Source organism: Saccoglossus kowalevskii, chromosome 14 (genome assembly GCF_978046115.1).
Source record: "Saccoglossus kowalevskii chromosome 14, keSacKowa6.1, whole genome shotgun sequence".
NCBI classification, from domain to species: domain Eukaryota; kingdom Metazoa; phylum Hemichordata; class Enteropneusta; family Harrimaniidae; genus Saccoglossus; species Saccoglossus kowalevskii.
This window is the reverse complement of record NC_140654.1, coordinates 9,425,894-9,447,149: the sequence shown is the minus strand read 5'-3', so window position 1 is coordinate 9,447,149 and position 21,256 is coordinate 9,425,894. Positions and strand designations below refer to the sequence as shown.

Below are 21,256 nucleotides of genomic sequence, written 5' to 3'. Positions count from 1 at the left end.
ATAAGGTTACCTATTGTACCTCACCCATACCCAAATAATACCAAACACATGTTACTTAAGGGAGTATCACACCCACTGATACCCAAATAAAGTTACCTATAGTACCTCACCCATACCCAAATAATACCGAACACATGTTACTTAAGGGAGTATCACACCCACTGATACACAAATAAGGTTACCTATTGTACCTCACCCATACCCAAATAATACCGAACACATGTTACTTAAGGGAGTATCACACCCACTGATACCCAAATAAAGTTACCTATTGTACCTCACCCATACCCAAATAATACCGAACACATGTTACTTAAGGGAGTATCACACCCACTGATACCCAAATAAAGTTACCTATTGTACCTCACTCATACCCAACTTATACCTAACACATGCTACTTACGAGTATCCAACTCCACTCCAATGATATGATACCTTTGATACACATGGTACTTATGGTACCCACCATTAACCCAGATAGCATGTTATCTTTATGAGTACACCCATCCTTAACCCACTTATATATAACACATGCTTTTTATGAAGGTACCCCACCCTAAACCCACTTATACCTACATGAAACCTATTGAAGTACCTACCATAAACCCACATGCTACCTATCCGAGTAATCTGATGATACCCAATATGTGTTATCTTAATTCTGATTCACTGATATCTGTACATGGCTAACCATCTTGGAGCAATTTTCTACAGTATAACAAAATTTTTTTTTTGTGTGTTGAAAGTTTTACTTTCGCTTGGAATTAATTAATCCAGCGAAAATACCTTTTTTCCTATACTTTACATTCAATTCAAAAATTAGTGAAAATAAATTCCATACAAAACAAGATATGTCATGGCCCCCGCTCAGAAAAAAATTTATAAACTTATATTGAACTGGGTTTGTGTCAGAGTGAATTAATTCATTGTGAGCTGTATTAAAATTCTGTTATTAATTGTTCAGAATTGATGTGTTACAATTTTAGGGGGTGGGGTAAAAATTTATTCATTTGGCTTTTCTGAGACAATTTATAACTTGTTAAACATATAATGCGATGTGCACTTGTAAACAATTATTACCTGTCCCTGTACCAACTTTGAACAAAACTGGATGACACATATCTGAGAGAAAGCTGATAACAGCTAGAAAAAGCTTGTTTTGTTTTTTTTTAGATTTTTGAGGGAAAAAATAGCCTCCAAGTCGTAAAAATTTATCCAATCAAACAGGTCATGAATGACACTGCCTTCACTTGTTGTCATTTGAAAGTTGCAACATACAATTTATTCAGTTTTTGGCATGGACATAAATTGGCAAACATGATTTCTAAGGCATTTTCATTTGTTGTGTCTGTTTGGATAAACTTCCTTGTACAACTGTATTCCTAATACAAGAACACTGTCAATCACAGAACTATTCCAGCGAAAAATTTCTGATATTTTAGTCAGTAACAGGGCAAAGATACTGTTTGTCATGCAAGTACTAGCACCAGATGAGGAACTGAGAAACTGCAATGATCCTTGGTGTACATTACCTGTGTAAACAACTTTACTTCCAATGTACTTCATGTACAGAGTACTTCTCATATCACAATGATACAAATAAAGTGCAAGAATCCAAAAAAATATTATCAAGTTTTTATTATCATACATTAATATTAACAAATCGTGTGAAATTGAACTTTTATGTACAGAGAAACACATATTTATGCTTTGGTTGACAGCACTTCTCAAAGAAAAAGAAAAAGACGACCTGCAAAACTTTATACAATTGTCAGACATGCAGCGAATAGTATGCTTTTGTAATATATGCAGTTTCAGTGACTTTGCATTCTGAGAAAAAAATTCTGGCTCTGCACCTGAAAAAAACAAAAAAACATTTAGTCAAAAGTAAGCAGAGGTTGTAGCATATGTGCTTCCATTAGCTGTTAAATTTAATTAAAAAAGATATTTGTGTTCCATCTTTTCAGTACAAAAAAATATTACTTAATATATTCATACCAGCCAGAAAGAAATTGCAGTTTACACTGAGCAATTAGGAATATACATGAACAACAATTGATGCATGTCCAGCAATATACTGTTTGAAAGGCTGCAAGATGTAATGAAATAGCAACCAATCACTACTCGAGTCGGACTGGCTGGGAAACTGCACAATACATACAAAAATGTATGCAAATGATATATGAGCAGCTCCACCAAATATAAAAATATTCTTTCCATAGTTATGACTCTAATGTGAAGGTGATTTTCCACTCCTAAGCAATAGTAGTTAGAGTATTGTATTGTACTGTATCGTACAAGTTTATTGTGATTCTATATGTGTTTGTAATATTATTTAGCTTTATTAAGCATTCTGTTTAGTTGGTTAACTTTACTGTGTCTTAATGTAGTTTATTTTATTTTTATACAACCATAGAACAACTCACTGTAGTTTGTTTTAATGTTGAATAAAAATTTAAATCAGTCACTGTATAGTGGTGACGTATTGTGCAAAATTGTTGCAAGGACAATACTTTTCTCGATTTGCGTGCCGTCGTGCGTCGATAAAAAATGCATGGAATGATCGGCAGTATCAATCATGTTCGTCTAGTGTGACATTCGTGGCTGGCGAAAAGCAAGATGCCGTATAGTCGTTTAAATAGGCATCAAGGAAGAGTGAAAGGCCCTAATTTGGTTCCACAATAGGCATCATGAAATGTTGGTACGGTAGCTTACTTGTTTTCGAAGTGTTGTAATTGTTGATTAGTACTCAGTAGTGACTATATTAACGTACAAAAAATAAATTCGTTGAATTGTTATGAAATGCAAGTAAAATTCAACTTAGTTTTATTGTAAGCAAATGTTTTCGGTTACATGTTAACGCCCAAAGCGATACGATATCCGCCATGTTATCCTTCGCACAAGGAGTGTTTATTGACGAGATAGGTCAAGTCACTAATCAACCACTCAAAATGCTGGATGGTGCCCATGTGCTCAAATTACCATAAAGCATTTAAATATGACAGTTCAGCGACCTCATGGTGAAAGCAACACGGAAAACCAGATTTACCGATGTTTCAGTGCGATCTTTTGGCTTGTTTTTCATAGGGGGAAAAGGAATGATTTTTTTTAATCGGGCCGATTTAGAACAATAAATAAACGTACCGTCCCAAATAAGAATGTACCGGGTGGAATTTTTCTGGGAAAAAAATAAACGTACCGGTACGTTTATTTGGGACATTTAGCGTTGTGGACAAGCTCTCCTGAGTAGCGACATATTTTTAACTTCGCCTATGGCGTGATCAGTGGATTACGTAAATAAACCAACACTTTTAATGAGTACATGCCGACCCAACTAAACTTGTTTATGGCTGTTTATGAACAGCGATGACGCATCTCATAGAACAATAGCTGTGGAAATTATAAACAAATGTAAATGTTGCGGAAATCAAGCATGGCGACAATGATTTTGAGCGAGGCAGAGTCTGGCAAGCGTCTCAAAGCAGCATTGCGCCGACACCACCACGACGTTTGAATCCCGGTGAGAGCACTGCAAACCTCTTAAATCACGATGTAAACTTTCAATTTACACAATACATAATCAGTTCTTACAACAATAACAGAAAGGCAGTTTTTCTGGCGAAGCTCTCGCCAGGTTAGCAAAAGTTTCTCACGATTGCCAAACCCGAGACACAAAGGATAATACAAAGTGTATAAATACCATAACAAGCACAGTTTCTTACCTTTGAAATTGACGAGACACAATTTTGTCCATATAAGCGTTGCGCAAATAAAGATACAATTCCGGGATACAATATTCTCACACAAAAACGACTGTGATTTCCACCTAGACAAGAACTGCGTTTGCGTCATCAAAACTTGGATTAAACTTTGGTAATGTCGGGAAAAGTCGGATTTTTAAGGAAAAATGTTAAAAATCAAAGAAAAACACAGTGAAACTTTGAAGAATCGAAAAAATAACTTGATGTGCATAATAGCACCATCAATTCCTGTCTCTGTACCAACTCTGAACTGAATTGGATCACACATGTGTGAGAAAAAGCTGGTAACATGAAAATGTGCACACACGAATGCACAGACACGACCCAAATTAATACCCCCCGCCCGGATCAAAGATCCGGCGGGGGCTAAAAAACAATAAGTATGTTCAGCGAAAATTAATTCCAGCTAAAATAATGTATTTTACAGTATTGCACTATATAGAGAAAAATTGTAATAAGAGTAAATATACTTACCTTCTACAAGTAATTTATTTGGAATAAGTTCATGATGAACTCTAGGTTTAATGATACTATCTTTAGTTGAATTCCCATAAGATAACAAGTCTAGTAGAATTTGCGCTATTCCAGTAGTGATCGTCGTTCCTCCATTGCCACCTAGAGTAATTCTACGGTCACAGGGACTTCGAGAATTCAAGACGATTGTTGGCACGGTAGCTGATTGAGGGCGCTTTCCTGGCTGGATGTAATTCGACTGTGAATACGTGAAAACAAAACTGTTTAACAACTGCAATGTTAGTATCACAATTTCCATACAGGAATGAATATTACTAGCTGAAATAAAAAATGTTTGTCACTAATATGTCCATGAAAATGCCATGGCCTATCTAAATTAATTCTGATTAAAATCAACGAACAGAGACTCAGTACCTTTTTATATTCAGTCACACAGCCTTGAATCTTTTGTACATTTGTTTTCATATTGATGCAATTAGTTATTTTAATAAATCTTCTGATAGTTACATAATTTGTAATTTTTTACAGGGCCTCAACATTTTAGTATGTGCCTCAAGTCACGTGTAATTTAATTATTTTCTTGAAGACTTCTCTCGGCAGAGCTCCAGAAGGAGTACCTGCACTTTATGCAATTTTTTTTTTAAAATTATGCTAATTTATTCATGACGTAGCAGTTTCTGTGCTCATGAATATTCATTAATTTGTGGGTCAATACATTTTAAAAGGGGCGATATATTATTTTTGGGGGAAGAGTTAGAAAGGGGGATTAGCAATCCTTAGGGGGTCAATACAAAAGAAGGGACCCATTTGGAGAGCAGCCATGCTCCTCGTGTCTGCTGTTGCACGTGACCTACAGCTGTCAACTGTGTTCGTTCTTCGACGACTTCGACTGGCTTCCATGTGGGGTAGTATTCTTGTGTTCTGTTTTCCTGACTTGAGTTTTTGAATCCGCTGTTTATGTTTTTAACGTCTTTCATGTCTTTTGTAGGAGTGTCCAATCCGTGATTCGAACTTGCGATCTTTGAGTTCCCAGCGCACTGTCTTGTCCACTGTACCACGAGTGTCTTCACACAGGAGTTAGGATTTAAGTCCTATTCATAGGAGCACTGTCTTCAGTAGCATTCAAAAATCTAAACATACTGGATTCGAACCAGCGATCGCTCACATTGCTGACATAGTACAAATCAACTGAGCTATGTGGGTTGTCATGCAAATTAAATAATATGTTGTCATATTTAGCTTTATTGCCAAATGGTGTTTGCGAGAAAAAGATGGGCAGGCAAGGGAATTGAACCCAGGTCCTCCTGATCACTATGTAGAGAACTGACCCACAAGACCACAATGGATTGACTGGATGTGTTTGCATTTGATAAGACTATATAGTGTGTATATATATAGAAATACAACATATTTCTATTATTGAGTTACAATTGTCCAAAAAATTGCCAATTTTGTGTTTTTACTTGTGTAAACTATATGCATGCCATAACCCGTTAGTGAACATCTTGCCAATTGGGTGTTTGCCATTTGCGTTGCCCATACCTGACCCGACCCTAACTCTAATGTCAAGACACGTTCCTGTTAATAATTCCGTTACCCATACCTGACCCGACCCTAACCCTAATGCCAAGACACGTTCCTGTTTATAATTGCTCAATAATGATACTCTGTTGTGCACTGTCTGCGGGTAAGTTGCATTGATGTCAACTGATTAAACAAGTCGCGTTTAAGTAATTTCCACTATTAACAAGTGGTTAAATTGTGACAATAAATGTGTGGACAAATATTTGAGATTAATTTTGGTGTAGACAACACTCGTTTAATTATTTTACACCATTACAAGTTGTTAAATTGAGAGAATAAATGTCTCAACAAATATTAAATACTTAGTTTGATGTAAACAACTCACGTTTGATTAATTCCCAAAATTACAGGTTGTTAAATTGAAAGAATAAATGTGCGGACAAATATTTTAGACTTATTTTTGTGTAGACATCTCTCGTTTGATTAATTCCCACAATTACATGTTGTTAAATTGAGAGAATAAATGTATGGACAAATATTTTAGACTTATTTTGGTGTAGACAGCTCTCGTTTAATTATTTTACACCATTACAAGTTGTTAAATTGAGAGAATAAATGTGCGGACAAATATTTTAGACTTATTTTGGTGTAGACAACTCTCGTTTAATTATTTTACACCATTACAAGTTGTTAAATTGAGAGAATAAATGTATGGACAAGTATTTGAAACTTATTTTGGTGTAGACAACTCTCATTTGATTAATTCCAACAATTACAAGTTGTTAAATTGACAGAATGAATGTATGGACAAATATTGACCATTATATTTGTCAGTAAATACCTGTTGTTTAATTAATTTCCACCTCTACAAGGTTGAGAGAATAAATGTGTCGACAAATATTTGATACTTATTTAGGTGTAAGAACTCGTGTTTGACCAACTTCCACCATTGCAAGTTGTTAAAATAATGAAATAAATATACTGGTATCATTGGATATTTGATTTAATTGTGAAACTTTCTAACAAAATGTTAACTGCTGGCTTCGAACCCTCAATCAACAATTCCGCAGACACAGTATAAATTCAACAACACCACAGAAGATATTCGTCTGTTGCCTGAATTGTTTTCGTAATATAGGGAACGCCATCGACACTTTAACAAAACTTACTTTGACTTGGGTCTTGTTTATCTCTTGGCACAATCTGGAAACTGTTGAACAAATTGCGCGTCGTCCAGTTTAAGACGCAAGTTATTTTATTATTTATTCATTCAGTTTTGTATGGTGGAGTTTTGTGAGGTTTATTATTTTTTTGCGACGTTCTTTGTTTACTTGTTTATGGTTTGAGAGATTTCAGTTTATTTGATTTACGTTTTTACGGTAGCTCTGAGCGGGACTCGAACCCACTGTCTTTTCAAACTAATTTTGTTTTATTTTGATGGCACGCTTGTGTACCACGCCACGACGTTGGTCGTTAAGTGGTGTTCATTTTTCTAACTACTCCAGTGTTCTGATGAGTTGAACGGAAAAGCCAAAACGATTGCTGGTTTCTGATTGCTTCAGTTCTGGTGAGTGTGTATCTAGTGTGATTCGAACCCATGTCGTTTGTATTGGGCGTTTTTTTATTTCCCATGTTAGCTACGCCGTAATATGCAACCACTTCCCCGTTTTATTGTGATTTTGAGTGTTTAATGATGTCTTCCTCACCCGTCACGCCATGACCCAGTTTCAACCACACGGCCATTTTGCAACACAGTTCGTGACCTTCGGCGTCACCCGACTGACTATATGAGCGTTCTGTTCAACTGTTAAGCTAGGATTTATTACCGTTATTATCATTATATTGTCACGTGATTTGTTTTACCTTATGTGTAGTGTCTTAAGTATCTTTATTGTAATTTGTATATACCAATTCGTATATACCGAGAAAACGACCCCGATTGAAGGTCATGTATTTTATGACGTCACCAATTCGTGTGTAGGTACTGCTTCTAGATCTGTGCCCTTCTCTCTCCAGCAGTCGACATATGAACTTAACTGAATTTTTTGAGATATCGTTTTGACTAAAGATCCCTACAAAATATTGAATACTGAATACACAACTTACACACTAATTGACATGATATGGAGTTAAAATATTTATACCTCACTAACAGGGAAAATTTGCTGCGGATGTTGAGTTGGCCAACTGAAATCTGACATCTCATTGTTCAACAATATACTGCTATTTGTCATAACGGCACTACCAAATCGAGTATTCACAGTCCTGTTGAAAAAATCAGTTTTGAATCACCATAAATTATGACAAACCATAATATCTTATGACAAGTCACTATCAATGGCATAGTCCCTGTTGGTATTATAATTGTAAGACGCATATATATATAACCAGAGGTACATTACTTGGGGTTTGCAACTCGCATAGTACTGTATGGTGACATCATGTCAAGATCCCATTCAAGACTCTTCTCGTAGATAGCGAGACTGAGGCTACGACCTTCTGACATGACACATATCAATGTTCAAGGTTTGTAATGAAAAAATAAAACTTTTCTTGTCACTATCGTAGTGAAAAAAGAAATACATCGAAAATGTACAGAAAATATAGTTCTCGTAATCCGTCATATCGTGGGCAGCTATTTTGATCCACCTGGACATCCCAGTATCCTAGTTACCTCGGGCATGCGCATTCGCATTTTTCTGAGTTGGAACGCTTATGCGAAAGCGAGATTGTGACGGGATCTTGGTACCATGTCACCATAGTTACAAACCCCAAGTAATGTACCTCTGATATAACCTAATGTGCAATGTATGTGTGAAGTTTAAACTTGATTGGGATATGGCTCTGTGAAAGAAGATGACCACCAGTCAGCCATTTTGAATTTGGTGGTGACAAAAATGTATGTACATTTTGATGTCTGATGTATGTGTGAAATTTGAACTTGACTGGGCCAAGCATGTGTGAGATATGTACCTGTCCATGGCCATAAAGTACATACTACAAACAAAAATACAATAAAGGCTATTGAGCAGGACAAAAACTTACATTCATATTTTGACATAAAGTAAAGGAATCTACAACTAAATTTAGGGATTTGTTTTGTTTTAAATTTGAATGTCTTGCACTTAGTAATAGTACATATAATATACAACTGTAAAACAATATACTGTAGAATACTTTATTTTTGCTTGGAATTTATTTTCGCTATTTTCTCTGAAGGGATGATTCCGTGAAAATAAAATCCGGTGAATATACATTTTTTCCTATATTTTCCATTAATCTCATCAAAAATCAGTGAAAATAAATTCCAATGCAAAACGCCCAAAAAGCCTTTTCAGCGAAAATAAATTCCAGCGAAAATAAAGTATTCCACAGTAAATATAAGAACAAGGATAATATTAAATATGCAAATGAGACACTGAGTATGTATATGGCCACAGGGGCCCGATGACTTGTACATGGCTATTGGGCAGTAGTACTGCATGTGCTGATCAGGTAGTAAATATGGTAATGAGAAAAACAATTTAACTAAATATGTTAATGATTTATAAACACACACTTTCTTATGGTGGGAAAACTATATAGAAAATCAGATTATTAATGCTATACAGGAATGAATATCAAAAGGGTTACTACTTACGTTGTGACAGCGACCATGTTGCCTTCACTATCTTGAACAGTAACAGTTGCAGTACCATGTGATTGAGAAGGAAAATGTGGATCATAGTGATCTGGGTCAAATGTTTTGTCATCATTTATTTTGTTTCTTATCTTCAACGCATTTTCTTTGCTGTAAAATATTTCACAGATTTACATGAATTGGATTTTAAGGAGGTTTGGACTGATTTGAAGATTTTGTATAATTGTTTTCATTCTTGGTTAGGATGCCATTAGAATATCTAAAATGCTACCAAACAGAACATATATAGGCAAGAATTGTTGTTCTTGAGGATAAAGATATTACTGTAGAATACTTTATTTTCGCTTGGAATTTATTTTCGCTATTTTCGCTGAAGGGATGATTCAGTGAAAATAAAATCCAGTGAATATACTTTTTTTCCTATACTTCACATTAAACTCATAAAAAATCAGTGAAAATAAATTTCAAGCAAAACGCCCAAAAAGCCTTTTCAGCGAAAATTAATTCCAGCGAAAATAAAGTATTCCACAGTATATGCATTCAGACAATTCTTTATTTGTAACTATTTGGGTGTTCAGGTAGAAGCATACTCAATCAAAGAAAGCTTAGAAAGAACTCCCATGTGTTGAGAGTATTGGAGACACATTAAATATAATTCGAAATTACTTAGCTGAAAACTAATTATGCAAATCAGAAAATTAATATGACCAGATTTGAGTGTAAAACTAATGAGGTCTGCGCAATGTAACAGAAAATCTATGTCTCCAAGTTTAATTGAAATGTGATTAGAACCAAAAAATTATGAATTATTATGCTTATTAGGGAATTAATATAAACAGATTTTTACCCCAAACTAATTAGGTTTGTACATTGTCCTAGAGCATCTTTGTACTAAGTTTCATTGAAATGGAATAATTAGTACTTTAGATATCAGTGTGAAAGCTTAAAATTGGTTAATTATGCAAATTAGGTAATTAATATGTACAGATTTTAACCCACAATTATTCAGGTCTGTCTATTGTCCTACAGCATCCATGTACATTCATTGATATGTGATGTATAGTACCTGAGATATCAGTGTGAAAGTTGGTTAATTATGCAAATTAGGTGATTAATATGCACAAATATTTACCGGAAACTAATTGGGTCTGCATAATTCTAGATTCATTGAAATGTGATGATTAGTACTTTAGATATCAGAAGAAAAGCTGAAAATTGATTATGCAAATTAGGTAAATAATATGCACAATTATTTACCATAAAACTAATCAGGTCTCTGCATAGTCCTAAAGGATCTATGTACCAAGTTTCATTGAAATGCGATGATTAGTACTTGAGATACCCGTGAAAAAGATGAAAATTAACTAATTATGCAAATTAGGTGATTAATAGGCACAAATATTTATCGAAAACAATCAATCTCTGCATAGTCCTTGAGTATGTAAGTACCAAGTTTCATTGAAATGTAATGCTCACTACTTATATCAAATGCTGAAAATTAATTAATTATGCAAATTAGGTACTGATATTACCATAAAAACTATCAGGTCTGTGCAGTGTCATATGACATCTATGTACCAAGTTTCATTGAAATGTCATGATCAGTACTTATATCAAATGCTGAAAATTAATTAATTATGCAAATTAGGTATTTAATATGTACTGATATTACCATAAAAACTATCAGGTCTGTGCAGTGTCATATGACATCTGTGTACCAAGTTGCATTGAAATGTGATAATTAGTACTTGAGATATCAGTGGAAAAAACGAAAATTGACTAATCATTATGCAAATTAGGTAATTAGTATCCACGGATTATTACCAATCAAAACCTAGCATTAGTTCAGAGCATGTATGTACAAAGTTTCATCAAAATCCAATGAGTGGTTGTTTAGATATCAGTGGAACAATCATGGAACAGCTAAAAATCAGCTAATTATCATGCAAATTAGGTAATTAATATGCACGGATTTTTACCAAAAACTAATCAAATCTGCGCATATGTTCAGAGCATCTATGTACCAAGTTTCATCAAAATCCAATGAGTGGTTCTTTAGATATCAGTGGAACAGTCATAGAACAGCTAAAAATTAGCTAATTATCATGCAAATTACTAATAGGCAATTAACGAGCATGGATTTTTACCAAAACCTAATCAAATCTGCGCATTGGCCCAGAGCATCTATGCACCAAGTTTCATCAAAAACCGATGTATGGTTCTTGAGATAGCAGTGGAACAGTCGGACACACATACACACATACACACACACAGACACACTAACTGCAAAGACTCCCATTATGTGCTTCGCACATGGAAGTCAAAAATGAAAATACCCAGAAATGATCTATTTTGCAATGAATTTAACTCCAAACCGATATGTTACTTGAGAGTATCATCCTATTTTGGGAGAAAATAATATATTTTAGTGAATACTAGTGATCACTTTGTCAGTATTTTACCATTGACTTCGATAGCTGGTGATATTGAATGAAAAATAATAGATTTTCACTGGTCCGAGGTACACGTTATCATGGAATAACTAACATTTTACGTTTTATGGAACTTAAAATAGCAATATTCTCAAAATTTGATCATACCGGGGGTATAACATGCATGATGACTGTCATGCAATTTATGACCAACTTTCTCAAAAATTATGAGTAGTGTTCAACTTTAAAATCTATTGACAAAATAATGGAGTTACCTGATAATAATATTGGTGAGATTATTCACATCTGGTACATACTTTGGGTCACCAAGTCTGGTCTTCTGGGCATAGGCAAACTTGAAAGCCTAGTCAAAAAAATAGTTATTTATTTGAGTACTCAAATATTTTCTGTTGAATCTCAAGTTTGAAATATTTGGGGGAAATATATATTTTATACAGGAACCATTGATATTCGGCAGCAAGCGATGAACACAGATGATTGTACATTATATTCATAAAATGACTGAGTGTCCCAAGTAATGAATTGGTACTGTCATCTAAAATTATTATTTTGATCTCTAAACAAACATGAGTCTGCAAAAATATTTCTGAAAAGATTGTCAAATAAGACAGGGGGTCTTTATATAGAAGGTGGTCACTAACACAGGTCTGACTGTACTGGGAAGTGATCCATAAGGAGATATAAAGAACACTCTCTATGGATATCAATTAAATACAAATGTGTAATATAAGACATTAAACTTACCTCTATTAATCTATGGTAAGTTAGAGGGTCATTGTGTAATGATTTAGTTAGGTTATAGCCCTCCATGATGTTCATTATTGATATTAGAATTGCACCACCTGCTGGCTCTGGGACTTGGTATATCTTGTAATCTGCATGAAACAATGAAAATCATTAGGTGCATTGACTGAATGGTTGGATCGGTGAGTAAATAGATGGACTGGTTGGTGAATAAATGGATGGACTGGTGGATGGACAGGATGGTGGGAGATGGACAGGATGGTGGTAGATGGACAAACTGATGGATGGACAGGATGGTGGGTAGATGGACAAACTGATGGATGGACAGGATGGTGGGTAGATGGACAAACTGATGGATGGAGAGGATGGTTGGTAGATGGATAGACTGGTGGATGGACTCGGTGGTGAGCAAATGGATGGACAAGTGGATGGACAGGATGGTGGTAGATGGACAGGATGGTGGTAGATGAACAAACTGATGGATGGACAGGATGGTGGTAGATGGACAAACTGATGGATGGACAGGATGGTGGTAGATGAATAAACTGATGGATGGACAGGATGGTGGTAGATGGACAAACTGATGGATGGACAGGATGGTGGTAGATGGACAAACTGATGGATGGACAGGATGGTGGTAGATGGATAAACTGATGGATGGACAGGATGGTGGTAGATGGACAAACTGATGGATAGACAGGATGGTGGGTAGATGGATAAAAGGGTAGATGGAGAGGATGGTTGGTAGATGGATAGACTGGTGGATGGACTCGGTGGTGAACAAATGGATGGACAAGTGGATGGACAGGATGGTGGTAGATGGACAGGATGGTGGTAGATGAACAAACTGATGGATGGACAGGATGGTGGTAGATGGACAAACTGATGGATGGACAGGATGGTGGTAGATGGATAAACTGATGGATGGACAGGATGGAGGTAGATGGATAAACTGATGGATGGACAGGATGGTGGTAGATGGACAAACTGATGGATGGACAGGATGGTGGTAGATGGACAAACTGATGGATGGACAGGATGGTGGTAGATGGATAAACTGATGGATGGACAGGATGGTGGTAGATGGACAAACTGATGGATGGACAGGATGGTGGTAGATGGATAAACTGATGGATGGACAGGATGGTGGTAGATGGACAAACTGATGGATGGACAGGATGGTGGGTAGATGGATAAAAGGGTAGATGGAGAGGATGGTTGGTAGATGGATAGACTGGTGGATGGACTTGGTGGTGAGCAAATGGATGGACAAGTGGATGGACAGGATGGTGGTAGATGGACAAACTGATGGATGGACAGGATGGTGGTAGATGAACAAACTGATGGATGGACAGGATGGTGGTAGATGGACAAACTGATGGATGGACAGGATGGTGGTAGATGGAAAAACTGATGGATGGACAGGATGGTGGTAGATGGATAAACTGATGGATGGACAGGATGCTGGTAGATGGACAAACTGATGGATGGACAGGATGGTGGTAGATGGACAAACTGATGGATGGACAGGATGGTGGTAGATGGATAAACTGATGGATGGACAGGATGGTGGTAGATGGACAAACTGATGGATGGACAGGATGGTGGTAGATGGACAAACTGATGGATGGACAGGATGGTGGGTAGATGGACAAACTGATGGATGGACAGGATGGTGGGTAGATGGATAAATTGATGGATGGACAGGATGGTGGGTAGATGGATAAACTGGTAGATGGAGAGGATGGTTGGTAGATGGATAGACTGGTGGATGGACTCGGTGGTGAGCAAATGGATGGACAAGTGGATGGACAGGATGGTGGTAGATGGACAAACTGATGGATGGACAGGATGGTGGGTAGATGGATAAACTGATGGATGGACAGGATGGTGGGTAGATGGATAAACTGATGGATGGACAGGATGGTGGTAGATGGACAAACTGATGGATGGACAGGATGGTGGTAGATGGACAAACTGATGGATGGACAGGATGGTGGGTAGATGGATAAACTGATGGATGGACAGGATGGTGGGTAGATGGATAGACTGGTGGATGGACTCGGTGGTGAGCAAATGGATGGACATGTGGATGGACTGGGTGGAGAGTAAATATATGGACTAGTGGATGGACAGGATGGTGGGTAGATGGATAAACTGATGGATGGACAGGATGGTGGGTAGATGGATGAACTGGTAGATGGAGAGGATGGTTGGTAAATGGATGAACTGGTAGATGGACAGGATGGTTGGTAGATGGATAGACTGGTGGATGGACTCGGTGGTGAGCAAATGGATGGACAAGTGGATGGACTGGGTGGAGAGTAAATATATGGACTAGTGGATGACAGGATGGTGAGTAAATGGTGGATGGAATGATGGTGAGTGGATAAAAAGCAAATTGATGGACTGGTTGGTGGATAGATGGTTTTGTTAATGAATGGTTTGGGAACAGATGGACAGGAAATGGTGAGGAAATGGAGGGACTGGAACAAATGAATGTATGGAAGGACGGACTCATGGACTCAAGCACAAATGATTGAGTAATTGAATGCAAGGATGTGTAATTTGTGTGCGTGCCTTTAGACCTAAAGAGGAGATGGTGACTATAATAAACTTACTCACCATGATACATTGTTTGCAGAGGAGTTTTCCAAATGGCTTTGTAATCATATAAATCCTTTTTGGTTAGAATTCCTCCAGCATTTTTCACCTAAAATACATGGTAGTTGATAAATATATCAATACTGGACTTAAATTTAGACGATCTTAAAAAGCGAAGCAGGCAGCCTATTGGCTGATATACTGTTGTTTTTCACCAAAATTATTCATTAAAATTAGAAAAATAAACTTATTGTCAAGAAATGTACAAATCTGTAAGTAGTCCCCTAAAGGTGACTACATCTAAAATATCAAAGCAATTTGACTAGCAATTTTAAAGAAGAAGTCAAAAATGGCTATTTTTACCAAAAATTAAATCAAAGAAAGCTTAGAAAGAACTCCCGTGTGCTGAGAGTTTTGGAGACACATTAAAAATTACTTCCACTTGAGATATTGATGGAATAGCTGAAAACTAATTATGCAAATAAGGTAACTAATATGAACAGATTTAAGTGTAAAACTAATAAGGTCTGCACAATGTACCAAGTTTCATTGAAATGTGATTAGAACCAAAAAAATATTAGTTATTATGCTAATTAGAGAATTAATATGAACAGATTTTAACCCAAAATTAATCAGGCTGTCTATTGTCCTAGAGCATTTATGGACCAAGTTTTATTCAAATGTGACGATCAATACTTGAGATATCAGTATTAATTAATTATGTTAATTAGGTGATTAAGAAGCATAAATATTTACCAAAAACTAATATGGTGCATAGTCTTAGGTTCATTGAAATGTGATGGGTACTCTTTAAAAGTTTCATTGAAATCCAATGAGTGGTTTTTAGACATCAGTGCAACAGCCATAGAACAGCAAAAAATTAACTAATTATGCAAATTAGGTAATTAATAGGCACAATTATTTATCCCAAAATTAATCAGGTCTCTGCATAGTCCTAGAATATCTATGTCGCAAGTCTCATTGAAATGTAATGATTAGTACTTGAGATATCAGGTGAAAAGCTGAAAATTAACTAATTATGCTAATAAGATGATTAATATGCACAAATATTTACCCAAAAACAAATTAGGTCTCTGCACAGTCCTCAAGTAACTATGTACCAAGTTTCATTGAAACATGATCATTACTACTCGAAATATCAAAAGCTGAAAATTAATTAATTATGCAAATTAGGTAATTAATAATTACTGATATTACCCTAAAAACTATCAGGTCTGTGCAGTGTCATATGACACCTATGTACCAAGTTTTATTGAAATGTTATGATTAGTACTTGAGATATCAGTGGAAAAGCCGAAAATTGATTAATCATTATGTAAATTAGGTAATTAATAATATTAACAGATTTTTACCCAAAACTAATCAAATCTGCGCATTAGTTCAGAGCATCCATGTGCCAAGTTTCATTGAAATCCAATGAGTGGTTCTTCAAAAATCAGTGGAACAGTCATAGAACAGCTTAAAATCAGTTAATTATTATGCAAATTAGGTTATTAATATTCATAGATTTTTACCCAAAACTAATCAAATCTGCGCACTAGTTCAGAGCATCCATGTGCCACATTTCATCAAAATCCAATGAGTGGTTCTTTAGATATCAGTGGAACAGTCTTGGAACAGCTAAAAATCAGCGAAGTATCATGCAAATTAGGTAATTAATATTCATAGATTTTTACCAAAACCTAATCAACTCTGCGCATTATCCCAGAGCATCTATGTACCAAGTTTCACCAAAATTTGATGAGTGGTTCTTGAGATAACGGTGGAACAAAAAAAGTGACATACATACATACATACATACATACATACAGACATACAGACATACAGACATACAGACAGGGTAACTGCAAAGACTCCCTTTTGTGCTTCCCACACGGGAGTCAAAAAACACTTACTAAAATTAGAGAATTAAGATATCATCACAAATTGGACAAATTCTGGGGAGGTTCACCCAAACTCAAGGTACATATATACTACCTGAAAGTATCAGTATATATAATTTTGCAAAAAGTTGACGATGATAGGAAATCAGTAATATGAATATGAACAGCTCCACTGGAGTTAAAAAAACTAGTCAGTATTTATTCAAAGTAGGGATTAATTTTGACCAGCTACCGCTTGATTTCTACATCACTGCACATGTACTTACAGTGGCGACAATATCATTAGTTAGACTCCCATTGTAAAATGCATCAATTCCTTCCTTGGCGATTGTGTCCAAGACTTCAGCGTAGTCTAATCTTTTGAGAGTATCTCCCTCTTTGACTGGTACACCACCAGGCATGTACAAATCTCTCAGTTTCTTAGAATAGCTGAACTTAGCAGTTTCAGATTTCAGACTGTCAACTGTTAAAACAAGATATAAATGTAAAAAAATTTTGATTTTAGGTTTATGAAATGCATTACTAAATTTAGCTCTGTTATAATTGCAAGTGTGCAATGTCAAAATAATATAACATGCTTTAATTAGTTAAGAATAACCATGAAATTGTGTAATCATGATTTTCACTGGGGCACTGTATGTTCTTTCTCTAGATAAAAATAAGCCTCACAAATAAAGTTAGAAATGTTGCTGCAATAGTGAAAATTTGTGATCAACCTTTTTCCTGGATTAATTAAGGATTATATATACATGTAATGCAAGAATTTGAATTTCAATATAGAATAGTGATTACTGTAAAATGACTAATTTTCACTGGGTTTAAATTTCACTGATTTACCATTTCAGGCATATTCAGTGGGTTTTAAATTCACTGTTTCGTCATTTAGATAATGTGTTCTATGCTAAATTTTACATATTCACTGTGTTTTAATTTAGCGCATTTTTCCAGTCAGCGAAATAAGCTAAATTAAAACCCAGTGAATAATTACCCCTTTTACAGTATCACACTTTTAAAATAAATAGAACTCCCACACCAAATTCCATATTGGGAATACATGATTCAACTGAAACATGTGACCCGAACATGTGATCCAAATACTTAAATCACTATAATGGTGGCTATCAAACAAGTATACCTGTATGTCCAGTAACTTTGAAACCCTCTTTGGCGAGCTGAATTGTTGGGTGAAATAATTCTGACCATCTAAGTCTGAAAAAAGAAAATAAACAGTGAGGAGCTGGTAGCAAAAATACATCTAGAAAAATTAATTGAAGTCAAATTATAATTTTTTTGAAATTTTTCAATTAAGGGTGAGCACAGAATTTCTTTTCTTAATTATACTTTATGACTGTCTAAATTTTGACCATTTTTGAATCCAAAATGGCTGCCAAAATAGAGATTATTGCTATGATTTCTTTTATTTGATAGAACCTTTCTTTCAGCAAATAACAATTCTTTGTTCTTTTAAATTTTCTGAAATGTATACTGCTTTCACATATGAAATGCATTAATCATTTTGTAATTTAACCTTTTTGTCAACTTTTATCCTTCACAAAATATAATTCACAAAATATTTCATATTTTTTCCAAAATTTTGATCGAGACCTGTAGCCAGCAGGAAATTATGTTCATTTGGTTCAAAAAGATAAATAAAGTTGTAGAAAACTACTCACAAAAAAGTAAAATGTTCAACCAAATTCTGGGTAGGAAAAATTGTGGTGCTCAAAGAGTTAAAGACTGCTTAAGCTTATTATTTTTATTATTAAATCTTTATTATACATGAAATTATAGCAATATATATATTTCAGAATTCTTTGGTATATGTGCGTATATCATGCCTGAATTTATTCAAAGGATAAATTTACTGTTACAATTTGAGCCAATCTTGTGTGTTCAGTCATACAATGCTAGAGAATTGTAACAGCTGTTTCCAAGATAATGAGTTTAGCGACTGCTGTGTTTTTGGTCTTCAACACAAATGAATTTGTAACACTTGTTAAAACAATAATTTTCGACAATTAAATATGGCTGACTGGAGGCCATATTGTTGCCATGACAATTACCAGACAGTACACCAGACAGGAAATAATATACACAGATTACTGTGAAAGTGTTAATATTCTCTCAGATTTAAATCTGCAAATTTAGTGGAATTCATTTTATATAAAACTTAAAATAAAATTACAATATTATTATTATTATTACCTTCCATATTTTTTCCATGCCATTTGCATTCCCTTGAGCTCACCAGGCACTGCTACAGCCAAACCACCCTGTAATAAAATCAAAGATTTATTTTTATTTGGTTTTTATTTTGGCTACCATAATTTTGCTGTAAACCCAATTAGTGTTTTAAGTCTTTAAATCCAGCTTAATATAAAATAAATATTTTTATACTCCAGCATACAAGAAATGCATTTTTTTGTTTATGTGCGCATCCATTGGAGATGGTATGGTACTTTATTTTCCAAAAAATTAATAATTTGATGTGTTGCGAGCATGTCATATACAAAACTCCATTGTATAATTTTGTGCGATATAAATGTGCAATATAAATTATAACAAATATGATATGATTGTAGAATCTTACAATGTCAGCTGCTGTATTATTATTGGAGTACATATCTTGAGTTGAATCTCCTGGTGCAGTTTCACGGAAGTCCAATGCATCCACGGAATCTCCATCTCTAATTAACATAAAACCACCTCTGAAAAAATAAGAAAAATTTGACTAGTCAGGTAATTATAACAAGTCAGATGACATGAACTTGGGTATTTATCACAAGTCAGATGACATGAACTTGGGTATTTATAAAAAGTCAGATGACATGAACTTGGGTATTTATAAAAAGTCAGATGACATGAACTTGGGTATTTATAACAAGTCATATGACATGAACTTGGGTATTTATAACAAGTCATATGACATGAACTTGGGTATTTATAACAAGTCATATGACATGAACTTGGGAATTTATAACAAGTCATATGATATGAACTTGGGTATTTATAACAAGTCATATGATATGAACTTGGGTATTTATAACAAGTCATATGATATGAACTTGGGTATTTATAACAAGTCATATGATATGAACTTGGGTATTTATCACAAGTCAGATGACATTAACTTGGGTATTTATAACAAGTCATATGATATGAACTTGGGTATTTATAACAAGTCATATGATATGAACTTGGGTATTTATAACAAGTCATAAGATATGAACTTGGGTATTTATAACAAGTCATATGATATTAACTTGGGTATTTATAACAAGTCATATGATATGAACTTGGGTATTTATAACAAGTCATATGATATGAACTTGGGTATTTATAACAAGTCATATGATATGAACTTGGGTATTTATAACAAGTCAGATGATATGAACTTGGGTATTTATAACAAGTCATATGATATGAACTTGGGTATTTATAACAAGTCATATGATATGAACTTGGGTATTTATAACAAGTCATAAGATATGAACTTGGGTATTTATAACAAGTCATATGATATGAACTTGGGTATTTATAACAAGTCATATGATATTAACTTGGGTGTATTTATAAAAAGTCATATGATATGAACTTGGGTATTTATAACAAGTCATATGATATGAACTTGGGTATTTATAACAAGTCATATGATATTAACTTGGGTATTTATAACAAGTCATATGATATTAACTTGGGTATTTATAACAAGTCATATGATATGAACTTGGGTATTTATAACAAGTCATAAGATATGAACTTGGGTATTTATAACAAGTCATAAGATATGAACTTGGGTATTTATAACAAGTCATATGATATGAACTTGGGTATTTATAACAAGTCATAAGATATGAACTTGGGTATTTATAACAAGTCATATGATATGAACTTGGGTATTTATAACAAGTCAGATGATATGAACTTGGGTATTTATAACAAGTCATATGATATGAACTTGGGTATTTATAACAAGTCATATGATATGAACTTGGGTATTTATAACAAGTCATAAGATATGAACTTGGGTATTTATAACAAGTCATATGATATGAACTTGGGTATTTATAACAAGTCATAAGATATGAACTTGGGTATTTATAACAAGTCATATGATATTAACTTGGGTGTATTTATAAAAAGTCATATGAT

At 34.7% G+C, this 21,256-nt stretch overlaps 1 protein-coding gene across 1 annotated transcript in view; it reads right to left on the bottom strand.

The window, feature by feature from the left end:
• LOC102805021 (glutathione hydrolase 1 proenzyme-like) overlaps positions 1-21,256 on the bottom strand; it is a 33,462-nt gene that overhangs the window by 2,836 nt on the left and 9,370 nt on the right. The window contains exons 4-13 of the mRNA XM_085507879.1: positions 19,695-19,812; positions 19,310-19,377; positions 18,240-18,313; positions 17,371-17,567; positions 15,222-15,309; positions 12,597-12,727; positions 12,107-12,195; positions 9,400-9,549; positions 7,904-8,024; positions 4,236-4,473 (exon numbers count right to left, since the gene is read on the bottom strand). Of these exons, the coding sequence (XP_085364005.1) occupies positions 4,236-4,473; positions 7,904-8,024; positions 9,400-9,549; positions 12,107-12,195; positions 12,597-12,727; positions 15,222-15,309; positions 17,371-17,567; positions 18,240-18,313; positions 19,310-19,377; positions 19,695-19,812 (1,274 nt within the window). The remainder of the gene's footprint in view (positions 1-4,235; positions 4,474-7,903; positions 8,025-9,399; positions 9,550-12,106; positions 12,196-12,596; positions 12,728-15,221; positions 15,310-17,370; positions 17,568-18,239; positions 18,314-19,309; positions 19,378-19,694; positions 19,813-21,256) is intronic.